This window comes from Netta rufina (genome assembly GCF_964035555.1).
Source record: "Netta rufina genome assembly, chromosome: 13".
NCBI classification, from domain to species: Eukaryota; Metazoa; Chordata; class Aves; order Anseriformes; family Anatidae; genus Netta; species Netta rufina.
The window spans coordinates 19,749,432-19,768,928 of record NC_140136.1 but is presented as its reverse complement, the minus strand read 5'-3'; the positions used below and the strand labels follow the sequence as shown (position 1 = coordinate 19,768,928).

General features: G+C 46.3%; 1 protein-coding gene across 1 annotated transcript; it reads right to left on the bottom strand.

Moving 5' to 3' along the window:
• Positions 1-693: 693 nt before the first annotated feature.
• Positions 694-19,059, bottom strand: VSTM2B (V-set and transmembrane domain containing 2B). The gene is made up of 5 exons (XM_084294951.1): positions 18,929-19,059; positions 18,425-18,609; positions 17,277-17,306; positions 16,668-17,067; positions 694-1,230 (listed from the first exon to the last, which is right to left on the bottom strand). Exons 1-5 carry the CDS (start codon positions 18,999-19,001, stop codon positions 1,142-1,144), a joined length of 777 nt encoding a protein of 258 aa, XP_084151077.1. The 5' UTR covers positions 19,002-19,059; the 3' UTR covers positions 694-1,141.
• Positions 19,060-19,497: the final 438 nt, after the last annotated feature.

Genomic DNA, 19,497 nt, shown 5'->3' with positions numbered 1-19,497 from the left:
CAAGTCATCCTGTTACCTCATTAAAAAAATCTCAAAAAACAACACGCATTTTTGAAGAGAAACAGTAACAGAACCTCTGTAGAGAAGCCCTTTGCTTTATTAGAGGAAAGCTCACTTGCTAAAAAACAAGTGACAATTATGTAACTTTAAAAATATTAATATATTTTAAATACTGGAACCAAGTCAGAATAATGCAATGTTCTAGGATAATGCATATTTTTTCAAAGAGGCTTGAAGAAAAGCTTACCTTGGAAGCTTCACGCTGTTACACCAACCAGCTCCTGCATTAACTGCCCAGAGATAACTGGTACCAGCACAGGAACACGTAGCTATACTCTGCGACCAGCTGTCGATGCATTCCGGTAAGGGGTTTGGTGATACATGGATATGTGTGTTACATAACCGATTTCAATTTTAGTTTGCCCTTGATACATCATTTTTTTCAATTTTCTGTCCTGTGATGAGTTAGGGAATCCTCGGAGAGCTTCAAGACACAGAGAAAGTCACACACATCTGTAAAAACTTTATTTCAAAATCTTTTTATTCAACTGTTATTCAGCAATATACAATACAGTTTATAAACAAATGTCTTACCTTGTTTCCAATCTTCATTTAAAAATAAATATTATTGACAGTGAATATTAATTATGGTAAGATGTACCTTTTTAATTAAAATGTCTCCAAAAGAAATAATTTAATTAAAAAAAAAAAGGGAAATCCAAAAAAAAACAAAACTAAACACAATCTACTAAAAATATTTCCTTTCTTAGGAAGGGTTTTGACCCAACATCTTTACATATTGTCATAAAGATAACTGCTCAACAGTTCGTGCAAAATGAAGAGTCAGAGGAAAGGTTCAGAAAAGAAAAAATATTACATTAAAATAGAGAAATCATAGGTGCCATGCACAGAGCAGGGCTTTATACCATAGAGTCTGGAAACTAGATGCAATATTTTATGTGGTTTACTTTCTGTGACATCCCCAAAAATACGTTTTTCCCCCCATGTAGAATTTATCATGCTTCTTTCAGTCTCTTTCTGTCCATCCTTAAAACTGTAGGTATTGTTTTGCCAGGGATTTGTCCTGTTTTTAAATAGGTTCCTTTTTGTTTGGCTGAGGAGTAGTGGAGGAAGTAGTCCATCAGTGGTTTACTAATAAATGTACAAGCTTATGCAGTATTAACAGGAACACATATAGGAGTGGGTCCGTAGCATAAATAGGTCCTGTACCTAGAAAAGAAAGAAAAGGGAGAGGAAGAGGTGTGTTTTTTTTTTTTTTTTTTCCTCCTCTGTTCCAATATAGAAGATTAAATGCAGAAGAGAAATACAGGAAGATTTATTTTTATCACATCAGAGCCAGGGGTCAGAAGCTTAATTTTAATAGTAAAACAGCATCCTCAAGCTATCCAACTAAGATAGCTTTCTCTTCCCCCTCCCAAGTCTAACTCCACTTAGGTCATCTCATTATGCATCACTAATGGTATGCCTAAACTTGGCTGCAGCCAAGTCACCAGCAATCGAGATTTCTATAAATACAACTTAATCTGGTATAGAGTTTCTTGAGAAATGACAGGTATCAGCCACCCATCTTTTAAAGGGAACTGACAAATGCCGTGGCTGTACTCCTTGATTAACAGGACATGAACCCATTTCATTTGGAATGGGAACAGCAGGACCTTGACATCTTCTTTACCTTTTATAGGAAAGAGCAGGATTTTAAATTAAAAGTGTGCACAGGAGCTATAGAAAAACAGAGGTGGTACGTGAAACATCTGTTACAGTCATTTCACTGGAACGGCAAGATTGCTCCCATCCGTGCCCCACAGCTGCTTAAACTAAGGTACTTGCTCATATATATATTTTTTTAATTTTAAATTATTATTGTTAGCTGTGGCAGAAAGAGAGGTATTTACTGTGTGCCATGGCCTACTCCCTCTCCCCGGTACAGGCCATGGGGCTGAGGTGCACAGCTCTGAGGCACTGTGAGGCACCAGGGCTGCCTGATCTCTGACATAGGTCCCCAAGGGGCAAGAACAGCCTCTTCCCATGGAGAAGGTCTGCCATCCTGACACGGCAGTGCAGCAGGACCAGAGGTCACCACCTTTCACTCCCAAACCCTGCTGAGCCCACACCAAAGAGCCCAGGTTGGCCCACAGAAGCAGTCACTTGGGCCCCAAGTGCCAACCAGCAACACCTTTCCAAACCTGCAACAGGCACTAGCATGCTCGTCGTCACCGACACTGTAACATGACGACAGGCAGGGCTGCACAGCCGTGACTGATGTGGCCTCGGGACATTTCCACCACTGAGTGTGAAAGCAGGAGCCCGACCAGAGCCTCAGCTGCAGCTGTCATGCACAGAGGCAGCTGGGCAGAGCCCCATCAGTGCTGCCAGCAGAAGTGATCAACACCCAATGTACTGACAGCTCCCCAGAACCACTGTCAGAACCACTTCTCAAAGCGTTAGTTAAAAAAAAAAAAATAAAAAGTGTTCAGTATCCTTGAAAAAGGAATGAGGCCACTTCTATTTAAGAAATTCACTTCAGGCACCCTAATGCAAATACTTTTGTCTTGGTCTCCAGGAGATGCAAGTCTCTCAGCTGTGCCATGATCAAAGGAAATACCTCAAAAAGTTCCTGAGTTCATTGCTCTGGGGCTCCCTGTTCAGGCTGCCTCATAATCTATATATGCCTCACCTGCAAAGCTAGAGTATTATTATCCAATATCAAAAAACAGTTCATGGTAATGTTGTGCACAACTGAGGAACTCAAGAAATGTCCCCGTAGTGCACTATCTCATAGACGCCTAGACTATGTGGAGATTATTTAGTTATTAAGGTTTTAATTAAATCCTTGCATGCAGACACACGTGGCAAAGGGCTGCCCACTTAGCAACAGCAGGTTATTAAAAAGAAAAATTCTGTGTTCATCTTAAAGCTGAAAACCATTAACAAACACAATCAAACTCAGGTCATTAAAGCAGCAATAGGTTATTTTTTTTTTTCAAAAAAGACAAAGAGCAGCATGCCAGAAAGAGTACAACAGCTACAAAAACTCACAGTCCTGGGCAGCACAAGGGACAGGCTGTCACCAGCCCCAAAACCTCCTTGCTGCTCAGAGGCAGCAATGCTGGGGCTCACAAACTTGGATTTGCCTTCATCGCCCCAGGATCTAGTCCCAAGCCCCACAGAGCTGAGAGCATAGAGGCTGCACCCCCAGAGACCCACGGGCAGGGTAAGCGGGTCCCCTGCTGCACTGAGAGTGAAGGCAGAAGATCCTTGCAGTACTCCGACCACTGCTGCAGCGATTGAGGCTGCCACAAACGGGTGTGAGCCTTCCCAACGCTTCTCACATCTCCCCTTTCTGTAAACAAAATGTCTGTTGAAGAGCAGAAGCTGAGAAATGAGTTCTTTGGAAATCTCTGGGCTCTTCAGAAACGAAGGGAAAACACATCAGGAGTCTTTGCAGTATTTTAATTTTTAAATACCTTTTCATGTATGCAACACTTAAATGCTTCATCTCAGGCTTCCGACCTGCCACAGGCTGCACGCAGCTCAAGGGCTTTGGCAGGCAGAACGTCTGTCTCAGGAGCACATGTAGAGCAGAGCACCCAGCTGAAGTGTGGTGGTGCCCACCTGACCTCATGGACCCAGCTGACCCTTGCACACCACCTCTGTGCAATTCCCTTTGCTTCAGGATGTCACCCTATTGCCAGCACAGAACACCAGACCCAACAAACTGGCCGTGTACTATCACATCCCCAAGGCAAAGAACTGTCCTGATGCCACTGACTGCAGCCTGGTGTTTCGCATGGCGTGTGGGCCTGTCAGCACAGTCTTCTGAGAGGGCTCTAAACTCTCAGGATTGAGCCAGAACCAAGGACACTCAGCCTCACCGGCCATATCTGCTAGCACAAGCACAGTTCAGATCATTGGTTCCCTGGTGCATGTGGATATCACGGAATCACAGAATTGTCTAGATTGGAAGAGACCTCAAGATCATCGGGTCCAACCTCTGACCTAACACTAACAGTCTCCACTAAACCATATCCCTCAGCTCTACATCCAAACGTCTTTTAAAGACCTCCAGGGATGGTGACTCCACCACTTCCCTGGGCAGCCTGCTCCAATGCCTAAGAACTGTTTCAGTAAAGAAGTTCTTCCTAAGATCCAACCTAAAACTCCCCTGGTGCAACTTTAGCCCATTCCCCCTCGTCCTGTCACCAGGCACGTGGGAGAACAGACCAACCCGCACCTTGCTACAGCTTCCTTTAAGGTACCTATGACCTCCTTTAATGTACCTATAGCCTCCTTTAAGGTACCTATATGGCTCCAAACACCATGCATTTGTTTATAGGTACATGAATGAGGCTACCATTTAGTCTCATTCTTTTTCCTCAAAAATACACATTTGATTCACAAATATTCTACAATTTTAGCAAGGATAAAACCCTAAAATTTACCTACAGCACAGAGAGAAAATGGTTTGCTGACTGGAAAGGCTGAAGAACCTCCATCTTCTGTCTTTAAGCCTGACACGCTACATGATATCTGAAGACAAACTGCTTATTCACAAATTGCAGTCACTGACACAACAGACCCATACTTGCACTCACCACATCCTCATTTCCAAGCTGTCAGATGGCTTTTCTCGCTTCTGGGACGTGGCACAGCTGCAAGAACTCCAGCCCAGGTTGGTCCCCATGTGCCACCCTGCTGTGCCCAGGGACTGCAAGCAGCCAAGGCTCCTGGCAGCTGCACACAACTCGCAGGTGCTGAATTTCTTCCACTTCCACACCTGCCCACCACTGCAGTGAAGATCTGGCCTTGGCTATTTGTTATGCCCAATCCTAAATGTCACAAGGACCTATTTTTCCATGCCAAAGCTCAACTTGTTCTTTCAATCACAAATCCAGTTGGAAGAAATTTTGCACTTCTGTAAGGGGGGAATTCCCCTGGAAACACTGTAAGGAACTGGACCCGGAGCAACGAGCTCTTGCAGCTCAAGTGCTCTTACAACCACCATGCTGAAGGGCTGCAAGAACACCAGGTTAGGATTGCCTGTATTTTGGATGGAAAGCAGTATTAGTCACATCACGGTGTGTCTGCTGCCCAAAATCATTCTGACTCTAACTTTATGTACCAGTTCAGTTTAGATCTCGATCCAGGACTGTGAATTAATGCAATCTATTTTTTTAATTTTCTCTTTGCAAAAATTACTGTTATTTTTAACTTACATTCTCCATCTTCTGAATGTGGCAGCAGAATTCAGTTCAAAGTCTGCTAAAGTCTCTTAGTAGTTAAATAAATGTTAAATGTATTTTTAAAAATTATTTTAAAGCAGTTATTCTTACTGAACACCAAATACAAGTTTATTCTTTTTTTTTCCCCATACCAATTTGGTATGGGGAAAATTCTGCTCTAATACATTCAAGCAGTAGAAGCAGATACACACAACAGTACAATTCTCTTCCCTCTTAACAAAAGCCGAGGGTAAACAATTTCCATTAATTTCTCCCTGCTTAGTTAACCTGAACCATTTTCATTATAGCTAGTACTGTTTATAAACATGCTGGACTTAAGTTACCTGAATTCTGCTTTTGCTGCAATCGTTTAAAACGTGTCATTGCTACATTTGCAGATGAAAATAAACAGAATGTGGTCTTGATCACCAGGGCCTGGACATGAGATCTGACCCGGATTTGAGAACAGAGTGCTACTATCCAGAGACTTTAAATCAGGAATACACAGTTACTTGGAAAGTACAAGCACTTAAAATAAATTATTTCATTTATGTTCTGAATATTCATTTGATTTTTTTTTCTGTAAGCTTACTCACCACTACACAGATTTACATTTTTTTTGTTAAATTATTTATATGCACATGGCTTAAAGGGAGAGTCTAGCACTAAGTAGAACAATAACAAATTGTTCTGTTCGTGTATGGTGAATTGCTCTTTGGCATCACTCATCCTTCTTCTGGATTTACAACATAATAATGTTTTACTGTAGTTTTCTACTTAATAATTTGTTTTGTGCAAGCATTCATCAAATTTGGACTTAAAGCAGTTCATCCAATTGAAAACAACCATTAATTAACCAACTGACTTGTGACACATGTTAAAAATGGGATGATTATTCTACCAGCTATATTTAACCAATGGCCAAAACACAGTTTCCAGCCGTTTCCTATTCTTCTTCCTAGAAGGAATATGAACAGTCACTTGGTGTTCCTCTCTGTGATGGTAGCAAGATGCTGGGACAGTTGTAGTAAAAAGCCAAAAGATCCCAATAGTTTATTTTCCTTGAACAACGATGTAACGCCTAAAATTTGACTATGTCTTTCAGATGGAACTGAGACCCCACCTGGCAGCATCACTAACCCATTTCTCTGTACTGGCTTTTATGCAGTGACACTGTGAGCCTCAGCCTATTTCCTTACAGACTAATGTTCAATAAAAACTCTCAAACCTGGCATTTCATTAAGAGGTCAGCGACCAAACTGACCATACAGATTGATTTATTCTCTCAGTCCAGAAACTTTAGACTGTGCGAGAGATATTCTTGGAGAAACTACTCCTACTATTGTATCTCGGGAAAAAATAAGGTTTTGTATGGGTTATTGGTCACGGATCATTACAGGCAAATTACCTCTTATATAAAACAAATTCTCTCACTGACATAAATTTGGAGCACTTCACCAAACTTCAGATCTAAGAGCTTCTTAGAAGTTTTTAATTAAAAAGACACCATTACTAAAGTCACTATACACTTACTGAACTGCAGAGATAATAGCTACACCACATCAGAATTACTCCACAGTTTGAAACTGCATCTTACAAGCTGCATATGGCCTTCTGCTCTGAGATACCTGCAGCACAACTCATGCTACGGTTCTGCTATTGTGGTTTTTAACACACACTGTGGAACTTGCCTTCCTATTGCTCACCAAGGGCTGCTCCTCCAATGCATGCAGAAGTGCATCCAGAGCCCCTGCTAACTTCAGCACATGCTCCCAGACAAACTCTAGGCACCTCCTGATGCTGCTAATTCTGGCAATGGTGACCTCCTGAATATTTATAGGCAACTGCATGGGATGGAATGTGCTCACCACTGAACCTGCTTAGAGGGCATAATGACAAAATTAGTTTCCTACCCCCTACACATTTTTGTTTACGATTGGCTGAATTTTGGAACAGCTTTCTATAACTCATCTTAAAAAAAAAAACAAAAAAACAAAAAACCAAAAACCAATGAAACAAACAAGAAAAACCACTGCATAGAAATAAATACGTGCTGACTTCCATGAAACGATGCAGGCAAATATTAGTGGTCCTACTCTCCGCCTTCATCCAAGCCATCAAGACTTATAGATCACCAGGGTGAAACTATTACTATAGCCTCAAAATCTTCAGAAAACAGAAACCAGTTTTACTAGCCAGAAGACACGAGTAGTATTGTACAATTTTGTCATCATTTTAGATCTTTTCAGTTACACTTTTTGTTTGCCTTCCCTTTTTAAGAAATCCAGTACAATGTTCAGGCCTCTACTTAGAAATTAATTGCCAAAATACACTCTAGCAAGGGTAACTGAAAGCTACGCCTAGCTTTGGAAAGCCAACAGGTTTCAATATTTAAAATAAGATTTGTATTTTCATTTGGAGTGTACAGTCCTCCTGAAATGATCTGATGTTTGCCTGTACCTGTATCTGTGTATGTGCTGGACCGAACTCGTGTGAATGAAGGTGGCGGTAACATACAACAGGCTGGATAATTCCACAGAGACTGCACAAAGGGCAACACAACACCCATTTCCAGTACAGGCAGAAAAATAAGCATCTTTCTTTAAGGAATAAATACAATTCTATGTAGCATCCTGGTTCTTAAATTTTGATTGTTCTTTATGTCACATCTGAAAAAGCCCATCTAGGACAGGACTTTGGTGCTTCGGTGGTAATCTACAGCACAGGTAGCAGGAAAGGCATGGAAATTACAGCATTTTGAGAGGCATGACAGCGCTGCTAAGGAGACCAGGGGAATCTTGTTTCCTTGTGAAACAGAATCTCCCAGCTCCCTGAACACATCTACTGACATGCTTAAGCCCTCTTGAATACCCTGAAGTCCCTGCTTTAATGCATTCTGTGAAAACTAGGTCACATACATCAGTTATGGACAGGTGAGAAAATAAAAAAATCAGATTGTGAGGAGCGGAGTGTGTAGTCATGCAAGGAAATGATGCAGATAGAAAAGTTTGGTTCTGATACAAAGTGTAGAAGAGAAAAAGATTCCTTCTGCAGTTTTGATTTGCTGAAGTACTGCAGTGTTTTGCTGGAAATCAGTCTGCTTGAGCACCCATGGGATAGGAAGGAGGCAGGAGCCGGTACAGGAGTTGGGTTTGTCTCTGTTAAGGCAGCTGTAATTATTGAAGTGGATTTCTGATCACATTAGAGCTCATTTCAACCAAACCTCATTAAGGCCACTAACAAACAGAAAGGGGGGTATAGTTACAGCAGTGGATTTGATTTGATGAATGTGTGGAAATGCATACCAAGCAGAGAGCAAGAAATACTTCTACCTTTATCAAAAGTTCTTACACTTTTCAGGTTGCCAGGAAAACACGACATTTCTCTTACAACAGGCTGGTAAAAACTCATCTCCCATTAAAGTTACAAGTAGGGACGTGGAACATGGGGAGCTGTCTTCCCTTCTGTGGCAGACAAAGACAGCCAGAGCAGTCAGTCTTACTGAAAGCCTCAATCCCGTCATGAAACTGGCCTATTGAGCTAAGGTGGTATCCCGAGCGCTGACAGAGCAGCCGCTGAGCTGGCTCACGTGGAACCAGCCAAATGAACCGCCCGACCACTCCTAGTACCTGCTCTTGGAGAAACTAAGGAAAAGCTTCAGGAAAACACCGGCACTGATTTATAATGAGCTCCAAAAGGAAACGCTGCTATGCACAGCATCAGAGTAGAAGAGCAACGTGTCCTGAATACTTAAGAAGTCTTCATTCCATATGGATTATGCAGCCTAAATATGGTATACTGGTCTGAATCTAAATAAGCCAGTCTCTACTGCAGCTGGTCTCTCATTTGTAGCACCTTCCCATAAACATTTCTGCTTTATTATCTGTGAGATGACCTCTGCTCGGCAGGAAGTAAAGACTCCACATACCTGATGGTAGAGACCAGAAACATGCAACTGTGAATTTATTTCACTCTGGAATTTTCTGCAACTCCATTATCTAAAACTAACTTAACAAAATCAAGCACCATTAATTTACTGTTTGACACTTGAATAATGAGAGATACACAATTTTTTGTAATATGATTTGGTGAAAAATGAATTTTGAGCTAAAATGTACAGAAAAATAAATAACTACATTAGTGGTAGTTTAGGTGGTAAATGAGCATCCAGCCCTGCACATCCTTCTTCAGTACTACTTTGTGAGCAATTCCACAGCATACTGATGTGCACAAATAGCAAAACCAACAGCTCGAGTAACTCACATCATGAGGGAGATTAAAAATGCTGGGATTAGGGTTTCAGCTACTGAGCTCTGAACTGAGCCTGGGCCATATTCTCAATTTTTTCATTATAAGCAGGAGAACTAAAAAGCCAAGTCACAAAAAACATGCAAGCTGGATAGCAATGTGGTCAGAGTTCCAGAAGTCAATACTTAAGAAAAGACTTGCAATAAAAATCACACTAGATGGAAACATCGATTTCACATTCTGCAGATGTGATACATGTTGTAAACATTTGCAACCCAGAAGTAAAGAACCAGACACATCAGTTCTCACTTCATTGTCTTTTAGAGTATTTTTGATCTGATTACGATTAGGAGTAATGCTAATCGTAATCACAGCTGCCAGTGTAGCTGTGATTATTATTCCAATCAGAATTACTGAAGCTAAACTGATAGAAGTACAGATTACGTAAGTTTTTGTGTTTTTTTTTTTTCCTCCAAAAAATAACCTCATCTTATCCATACTTAAAGAAAAGAGCTAAGTACATTAGCAGAAAACATGATGATACAAGGAAAAATGCTGTACTGAGAGTACCTGAAAAAAGCAGAGCCTGTCAGGAAGGGATCACCTTTTTGCTATAAACAAACATGGACATTTTGTGTACAACCCACAAAGACCCTCCAAACCTTTCCACTGACTGCTACTTTCTAGATCTTAGCTGAATGAAGACATTGCTGTGCCCTAGACCTAAGGGAGGCAAACCTTTACAGCCTAAGGCAGCAGAGGGTTACCTGGAATAACTGTGGACACGGAATATTCCTCAGTGCTCTCCTGTATGTAAAATCTACAGGTCCTCAGCATAAGAGGGATTCAGATTAGAAGTCTGCTCTTAAAATGCACACAGTAGTACAAATAAGGGGTGAATTTTACACGTGACCAGCAGCCAATAACACAACAGACACAGATCAGGATGGCTATCAGAGGAATTGCTGACTGTGCTCTGCCTTGTGTCGAAGCTAGCTGCTGCTCCTAGCAAGCACCAGAAGGATGCTCTGTTTCCTAGCCACAGCTGTACAAACGCAGGGTAAGACCAGACACCCCAGCAGCTCTGGGCATCCTACGCAAGCTCCGCTAGCACAGTGCTGCTCTCCAGCCGGGGCACAGCGACCTGCCAGCCCTCATGCTGACTTCTCCACAGAGCACAGTTGCTGCTCTGCCAAACTGCCACTTTCCAGCTAATAAAATTGCCTCCCAACTGATAACAGCCTAGCAGTATAAAATAGTTGGTTGTTAACTGCTGCTGTGACAAATAATACCATTCCACTGACAACCCCATTTTTTCCAATGCAAACCTATTTGAACTGTTTATTATTGACTTATGGCATTGCTCTGCCATTATCTAATTAAAAAAAAAATAAATACACGTAATAAACAGCCGTAGCAAACCTGCCAGCATTCTCACTGCTTTAGCAATGCTAAATCAAAACCCTGAAGAAACCCCTCTTATTACCAGTACAGCCTTGTCAGGTGGAAGCACCGTCTTCACAGGATTGCCCTGAGGTTCATTCCCTGCCAGCTCCTGCTTTATGTTTGCTTTTCAACTACAGGCCACCATGATCCTTCTCAAAACCAGTCCCATTACGATTGCCTCGATGTTCTTCAGTGCTATGACTGCTAAGCATGCCACTTAAAATATATGGATATCATATAATCCACAACACAGTTCAAGTGTTAGATCATACATCAGTAAAGCTGCATCAGAGGTGGTGAAGATGTAACAATTCTCTGCCTCCCTTGCATATTATACAGCCTGTTAGCTTGTACTTCAAACTCAGGCTCCATTTTGCAACCTATAAGAAAACTGTACCCCCAAAAAAGCCCACCAACCATGGTACATGTATATTCTTGTCCTACATGTTGTCCGTTCATGCAAAAAGACACATGGCTGCACTCAGCCTTCGTCACACAAATTTCTATTACTCACTCACAAATGAGAAATATCATTCCAAAGTCTAAACCAATTTTATATACAGCTACTACATTAATTACAGCATCTTGCAACACTCCTTTCGTTGCTTCAGTTTGTTTGTTTTTAGTATTCTCTCATCTGTAACTGGAGGATATTAAAGAAGTTCAACTAATAATCAAATTTCTTCAAGGACACTACACAGGCTTTCATAGAATAGGTTAGTACAGTTTTGTCTGTCTTGCCCTCCAAGAAACAAGCTAGAATCACTCAAAGGAGGTTACTCAAACTGCATTTCTGCAGTACAGAAACACCCTAGCACAGCTTGTTTCTGCCCTAGGTATTGAGGTGACACACTACTGCAGTTTGTGCTTTTGTCCAGTTCAAGAGTTAATCCATATTACACACATACAAAATAAGATATTTGACCTCACTTGTCCCCAAAGGAGTCTAATTTGCCTAGATATTGAAGTGCTAGTGATGTGTATTTAATGAGAATTCTTTTTGTGTGTTTATTATCCAGTGACATTTAGGAGGTCAGCCTGATAATTCAGTTCTGGCCTCTGTGTTTTGCTACTTTATTTAATGTAAAGGAAAATGTGATGCGACCCAGGTTGCATTTAACTACAAACAGCTATGGTATGGGAGCTTGTGTATGGTCTCATAAAAAGTATGGGGGGAGTGAAGGGGATCCATACATTACAGAGATGGGAGGCTAAGCTGTACAACAAAATAGAGACTTCCCTTTCTTGCTATTTTGTGAAAAGCTCATCTATCAAAGACAAATGAGACGTCCTGGCTGTTGCTCAGACTGGCATGCACAGTCACTCAAATTCTGACAGAGCCAGAAGAGCCCTCGACCCAAACTCTCACTGAGAAGTTAATCCAAACTCAACCACAGCCTCCAACAAGCCACAGTTCACCATAATCAAGAAACTGCGTTCCCATCTCTAAAACTCAAAACAAAAACAAAAGCAACCAAAAAATAAAAGCCACCACCAGCAGCAAAGCTGCTTCCCAGTCCCCAGTGGAGGTGTGATGCTCCCAGCATGGTCTCCTGCCTCAAGGTGGGCTGCCACAGCTCGACTTTGTGTATGCACTGTTCTTCCAAGCATCAGTGGGAGTTGCTCATGCACAGGGACTGAACTGGAGGGGCTTCGGGGGGGGGGGGAGGAAAGGAAGGAGGATAGGCATGAAGTGAAGACTTCTGTTCCTTGCTGTGAACACTTCATCTCTGCATAACACATGAGTTTCTCTGTCTTTCCTAGAGCACTCTAAGCATAATGAAGCACAGTTTCTTGTTTCACACTCCCATCTTTGTTTATTTTATTTAAAGCTCTCACTTCAGAGCTTTGTGGCTAGAGATCAAACAAATAAAAGGGAATTTGGAAGCTGCAATGTCTGATCTCAATTCTGCTCAGAAGTTAAACTAAAAATTGCCCCAAAGCAAATACACAGGCACTCATTTTGGAGACCATTTGGTAGCACGTAATACAGCCAATCTGCCTCCCCGAAGGTCAGTGCAGAGATCCTGGTTATTACCTCTGCTATCAGATGACAAGGTTAGGCTCATGACTAAGGCACTAAACTCGGATTTAGGAGATTCGGAATTAACATTCTGTGTTTAGTTTCACAACCACCACACACTTGACAAACTCGCTCATTGTTCTTCCTGCCATGTGTCCATCCCCTCATTTGGACTAAGAACTTCCTGGGACAGGAAGTTCCTCTCCTATTCCTCCCATTTACCCTGTAAAAACCAAGAACACTAGCACTATATGCGGTCCTTTGCTTGCTCACCCCGTTTTTATTCCTACAGTAAAGATTCAATTTGCATACAATTACTGAATTTGAAAGCTAAGCACTTCTTCTCCTTTAGAGCCACATGGAGAACTCTAACAGTATTAAGAACAATGACTTTACCAGCAGACCTTTACCTCCTTGCAGTCTTAATAAGGTATTTTCAGTTTCTACTTTAGTCTACCTTAATGACAGATGAGCTGTAATGTTTTTGTATCTCATGAGATCACAGCACTGAGTTTTCAGACTGTAGTTTAAACATTACCGATAGAGTCCTATTTGAGCAGCTAACACTTCTGACACACTGGGCAGTTTGTCTGTCACATCACATCTATTCCCTTACACACTGTGATGCTGATCACAACTTTTTGCCAAATATGATTTCAGATTACTTTTCCCAAACTATGGATTTTCCATTTATGACCTGGACTGTCAGATGGGACTCAGTGTTCTTTAAAGCATCTCAATGACAGACACAGTTATTCTAATAAATTCATGTTTCAGTTCAACAAGAAGATGTAAAGAATCACATTTTTCCACAGTCCATGCATGACTGGGACTCCAACTGAAGTCAACAAGAACCCTGCAGGCACATCTGAAAGCAGCATTTGATCTATAATCGCATTTACTGAAATACAGCACATACAGACCCTATCTTGCTACACTGAACATATTGAACTATTGCAATGAAAATAGGATTAGATCGCAATTAATCAAGGAAATACTAGCTAGTGCCATACCATCAGCTTTTAGGCAGAGCTCTCCAGTGTATTATTACATGAGGGTGTTTCTTAATCACTGACAGCAAACGCATTGTTTGAGCCCATTTCTACTTTTACACAGAGGAAATACCCCCATGTACAATGAAGACTTACAAATGCTAAATACGTTTGAGAGTAATTGTATGAAATGATTCAACTGTTGCACACAGATTTGGTGCAAGTACTTATCTGCATCTGTGCTACCATGCTCAAAATATGCTAATGAGGTATACATACCATGCCACTATGCATGTCTGTAAGCCATACACCAACACAGGACCAGGTCCTGCAGTCTCATACACCATATGTGAGCAAACACCTGGTTTGATCTTATGGTCCTACTCTGTGGAAAGCCAGCTGCTACACTGCCTTGATGGGGAGGACTTGAAAGAGGGCTTCCAGTTAACAGAAAAAAAAAACAAAAAAAAAAACAAAACAGTCAAAATATTTCCTATAAAGAGACAGAATTCTTTATGAAGAAAATTAACTACCACTTAGAACAGCTCTAAAGAACACCACTTCACCATACAAAGGGGAACTCTGAAGCATGATGATGCCACTTTTTTAAGACATTTTGAAGAAAGTTTAGTACTTATCCCATCAGAGTGACAGTGCTGGAGATCCAAGTCTTCTGTTTCCTCACAAAAGCAGGCAAAACCCTTGTGGTTCCTCATCACACCAACTTCCACACTGGCATTTTATCCATTAGTACATATTTATTCTGGATAGGTAGAAAACTCTTCTCATCTAGGGTAGATAAATCCATTTCTTGTCTCCATACCAAGCCATCTCTCTCTGCTTCAAACTAAGTGCCCAGCCCAGTCTGTCTAAACACACCGGGGATGAGGGCAGCAAGCAGCAATCCGCTTACCAAAGCGACCAGGGAGACATCCACTGGTAGTAAGGCTCAGACAGCTCTGGACCAGAAGGCACCCGAACTGGAGATTTGAGTGTCAAGCCTTCCAGTTGTCAATCTCCTGAGCCATGCTGGGGTTGATGCTTTATTTGCAAGTACTTAGAGGCAGCTGCCACAAACACAGAAATTACAGTAAGCCAAAGTAGAAGCCTGTCATTTGGGTTTCTTGATTTAAACAGTGCAAAAAGATGCTATTTTCACAGAGGACCGTAGCAAAAATACAAAAGGAGTTGCCTCCCTTGTACAGAGAGAATGGCAGTTGCTGGTTTATAGCTTACTAAATTAAATAACATCAACAAGAGTCGTGTGCTCCTACGCCACCCTCAGCGTTGTCCCTGAAGGGAAGCCGCCACAGCGTGGCAGTGTTGGCAGCTGCCAGTGAGCACTAAGCGGTGTCACAGCAGGAGGCTTTGTTTTAGCCATGCTGCAGCCCTCTTTGCATCACTCTCCATCTGGAGATCCCCACAAAATACCCTCCTGAATTTCACCACCTTTTTCAGTGATTATTGTCACTCCATTATCTCCAGTGCTGGCCACAATGCTTATATTTCATTTTCAATATGTAATAAAGCCTAGAAATGATGCAGCCGTACCACATCCCCAAAGCACAGACATGTAAAAAACCAGGACAGACAGCAGTTTAGACGCTCTGGGCAGGGGTCCTGCCCTAACAGACATATGTGACACGCTGTCCTGGCGGCACACGCTCACATCCATCTGTTGAGATGGAGCTGAGCCCAGAGCTTCCATCATCCCGTTTTTAGTTTGTATGCACCATGTAAGCTCCGGGTGCAGCAGGCAGGGTGCACGGTACTGCAAATCCTAAATGAAACTTCTGTCGTTCGCATGGAAAACACTGCAAGAATACTCACTATCGGAGAGAGGAATGAAGAAACACAAAAACAGTCACCAGCCCTGGGCTCTGAGGGAGAAGCTGGTCTTTCCAATAGCAAAGAACAGATGTATTGTGGCGTTGGGTTCATTTGTTGTGGTCACCGAATTCAGCAAAAGCAACTAGAACTTTTTGATGTGCCCCAGGCACCTGTAACTACACCTCAGGAATTATCACTCTGCCTTGCACTAGTTACCAGTGAATACGTAACTTACAGTCTTAACAGATAGTAAAACTTAATTTTCACATAAACTTCTACCTGAGAAACAAACCAAATTCTTCACAAACAGCAAAAGGTCATAACCAGAGAAAACGCTGCACCTCTAAAGCATTAGCAGGTCACAGCAGACCACGAGTGACAGTTTTCCTTTACTATGAGCAAAAACCTGCAAACATTTGCTCCGTCTGTGAAGAGGTGCCAGGAAGAAGCGTGAATATTCCTGCCTGAGGATTGTGAATTTGTGTCAGAAGAGACCAAGCAGCGAGGGGAGCTCGGGGCTTTCCCTGCACAGCCGGTGCCGTGTGCCCGCTCCCCATCTCGCACAGGTGACTCGGCAGGGCGTTTGTTCGACGTGAGTGGCGACGAGCTCCGCCTCGGCAGGAGCAGCAGCAGGCTGCTGGCAGTACCTTTGCAGCGCAGATTTCAGCCCGCATTCCTCGTCCCACGCCTTGCCGTCGGCAGCGTAAGCGGAGCTTTCCAGCTCTGTCCCGCACCCTCAGCACGGCACCGTGGCACCGGGCCCCCCCCGCAGCACGCGCTGCAGCCGCCCCGAAACCTTTCCGGGCTGCGCCCCCCCCCCCCCGCGCCCCTCCCTCGGGGGCCGTTTCACGCTCGCTCCGCTGCCCCCCGGGCCCCGCCGCGCCCTACCTGACCCGTGCTGCTGCCGGAGGATGGCGGCCTGCCCGGGCGGCGGCGAGGCCGACGAGGAGGCCGTGGCGGCGGTGCTAGCGGCGGAGGGCCCCCCGTCGGCCGGGGGGGGCGGCGGCGGGCGCTTGCCCGGCCCGGGCCCGGGCGGCGGCGTGGCCCTGGCGGCGGGGCCGTGTCGGCGCGGGGCCGCCCCGCTCTGGATGTGCGACACCGCCTCGGCCGCCTGCACGTCGGGGGGGGCGAAGCGGGACAGGACGCGCAGTAGCGCCTGTGCCTTGTGCTCCTGCGTCTCGTCGGCGCTGTAGTCCGCCACGCGGCACTCGTAGACGCCCTCGTCCTGCCGCCGCACGCCCGACAGCCGCAGCCGGTGCGAGATGTCGTTGCCCTGGACGCGCACCGTCTGCAAGAGAGTGCCCCGACGCCGCTCAGCAACCGGCCCGGCCCCTCGGGCTGGAGCCCCCCCGAGGGGTGCTCGAGGAGCCCGGTCAACCTCCCCCCCCCCCCCCCACTCCGGTCGTGCGAGGAGCTCCCGGTGGAGGAGGAGGGGGGGGGGGGGGAACCCGACGTGCACGGGAGGGGTGCGCGCCCCCCCACCCCAGCTGCACTTACGCTGATTTTCGTTGCGTCCTTGTTTGCCACCTGCGGGAACGGAAAGGACAAGGATGAGAGGCAGCTCTGGCAGCGCACCCCGAGACGCTCCTCTGCCCACAGCCCGGGGGACAGCCCCGACAGCCCCCGAGGATCTCCCCTTGCAGCCGTGCCGCCCCCCGGCACCGAGCGGCGCCTCGGAGCCCCAGGATGCGCCTCCCGGAGAGCCGGCCGTCATCCCGCAGGCGCAGCCCGTCATCGTCTATTGTGAACGCAACTCACGGCGTTTACAGGAGGTTAAAGAAGACGTTTAAATCCGAGCGATTTATTTCCCCGCCTGACAAGTGACTTACACTTTCCCCTGCCAGGCGGCACCGCATTAGCTCAGCGGCGGTACGCTCTGCTCTGTGTCGCTATCCGAGCGCGGCAGAAAAACGAGCGGAGGGCTGAGGGCAGCTGGTGCAGGCGGCTGCTGTGGGGCTGGGGGGGCCGTGCCCCGCGCTACAGGGTCGGCACCCCAAATCGCCGCAGCGGGGCTGGGGGCTGCAGCACCACCTGGGGAAAGGCAGCCGAGTGCCTCACAGCAGAGCCTGCCCTCCAGCCAGACGGCTTGCTAGGGGAGAGAACACGCGAGATTGAACTCCATGCATTTTAATTTCTTCACCCAACTGCGTGGAAGCATCTTGCCAAGCTCCAGGTACAGACACAGGTGCTTATGAGAGCCCAAGAAACCGTGTGCGTTTGCATATTCAGACTGCGATGTATGTAACATCTGAAGGCAGAGAGGTGTTTCTCTCATGCCTTTATCTGCTCTATCAGGGTGCAGACGGAGGCTGTCCCACCTCTCATGGCGATTCCCAGCAGAGCTCACAGCAGCACTTTCTTTTCCTCATTCCCATTTCATACTACAGCTACTTTTGACTGCCTCTCTCGAGTCTTCATTGCTGATTTTGTAGCAGGACATTTAGCGTTTTCTATTTACGATCCTTAAAGCACTATTTTTATTTTTTTTTTTCCTGGGGTGAAGCCCCCCGGCACATGCCCCGACCTCCCTGTCCCAGTGCTTCCACCTGCTTGCCAGTACCCACTGTCCTCTCTGGGACCGCAGGGTCCATCCTGACCACCCTGTGCACACACTGCATGGACACGTCTACGCAGCACCGCGTTACCTTGCTCCTGCTGCCGGGGACGCTGATGGCTAATTCGTGTGCAAGTTCTCTGGCTGGTTCTTTAAGGTACCACCACTGGATTTCCAAGGAGTACGAGGTGGATCCACTGGCTCGGAAAGCACAAGGCATCTCAATATCATCTCCCTCCCTAACAGTCACATCTTTGGGAACTTCGGTAAAGGTACCTGGGAGGGGAAGACAGAGGGACAAGGGCTGGTTAACGGGAGGTTCAAAGCCAGCACCAGACTTCTTCGGTGAGTGGGAGCTGCCGGAGCCCAGGGGCTGAGCGCTTTCGGGCGGACCGGGCACTCTGCACCGTGACAAGCCGGTGCCGCGGCTCCAGCGGGCAGGAGAGGTTTGTCGGGGGCCTGAACTCCCTTCCCACCCCCTCTCCCCCCCGGTCCTCCGGGGAAGCCCCCGGCCGGAGGCACTGCTGCCCGCCGCCCCCGCCGCCCTCCCGCCCCGGCTCCCCGCCGGTGCCGGCCCCGGGAGCCCCCCACTCACCGGTCACGCCGAAGAGCAGGGGCGCGTTGACCATCAGGTAACAGAGGGTGCCGAGGAGCCCCCGCTTGCCCATCGCATCGAGGGGCCAGGCTCGGGGCGCAGCCGGGCACGCCTCAATCCATCGCACGCCGCGGCCCGGCTCCAGGCTCCCGGCTCCCCGCCGAGCCTCCCGGGCAGCCTCCGCCCGGACGGGGGGGGGACCAGACGGAAAATCCGCGGCCGGCGACCGAGGCTCGCTCGGGGCTGGAGGCGGCGATCCTGGGAACCGAGCGGTAAAACCTCGTCCCGTGCTCGGCGGCGAGAGGGGCTCAGCTGCCCTGCGCCGAAGAGGGGCTCCCGCTGCCCAGAAGCGAGGAGGCGGCGCCGGGCTCCCCTCCGAGCCCCATCACCGCGCCGCGGCCGCTCCTCCTCGGGGCTCCCGGCGCGCTCCGACGGGGCGGCGGGGCCCCGGCTCCTCTCCCGCACCCGGCCGGCCCCGGCTCTGCCCCCGCACGGCGGAGCCGCGGCACGGCCCGGCCCGGCCCGGCCCGCCCCCCGCCCACCCGGGCGGCCCCCGCCGCGCCCGCGCC

Bases quoted from the DNA above. Each gene is read 5' to 3' on its own strand.
- VSTM2B (XM_084294951.1), bottom strand. From the start codon at position 19,001: ATGGGCAAGCGGGGGCTCCTCGGCACCCTCTGTTACCTGATGGTCAAC. The intron at 17,307-18,424 runs GTAACGCGGTGC...CCGTTCCCGCAG, and splicing joins TCCCCGGCAGCAGGAGCAAG to GTGGCAAACAAGGACGCAAC. The intron at 1,231-16,667 runs GTAGGGCGCGGC...TTTCTTTTCTAG, and splicing joins CCGGCAGCAGCACGGGTCAG to GTACAGGACCTATTTATGCT.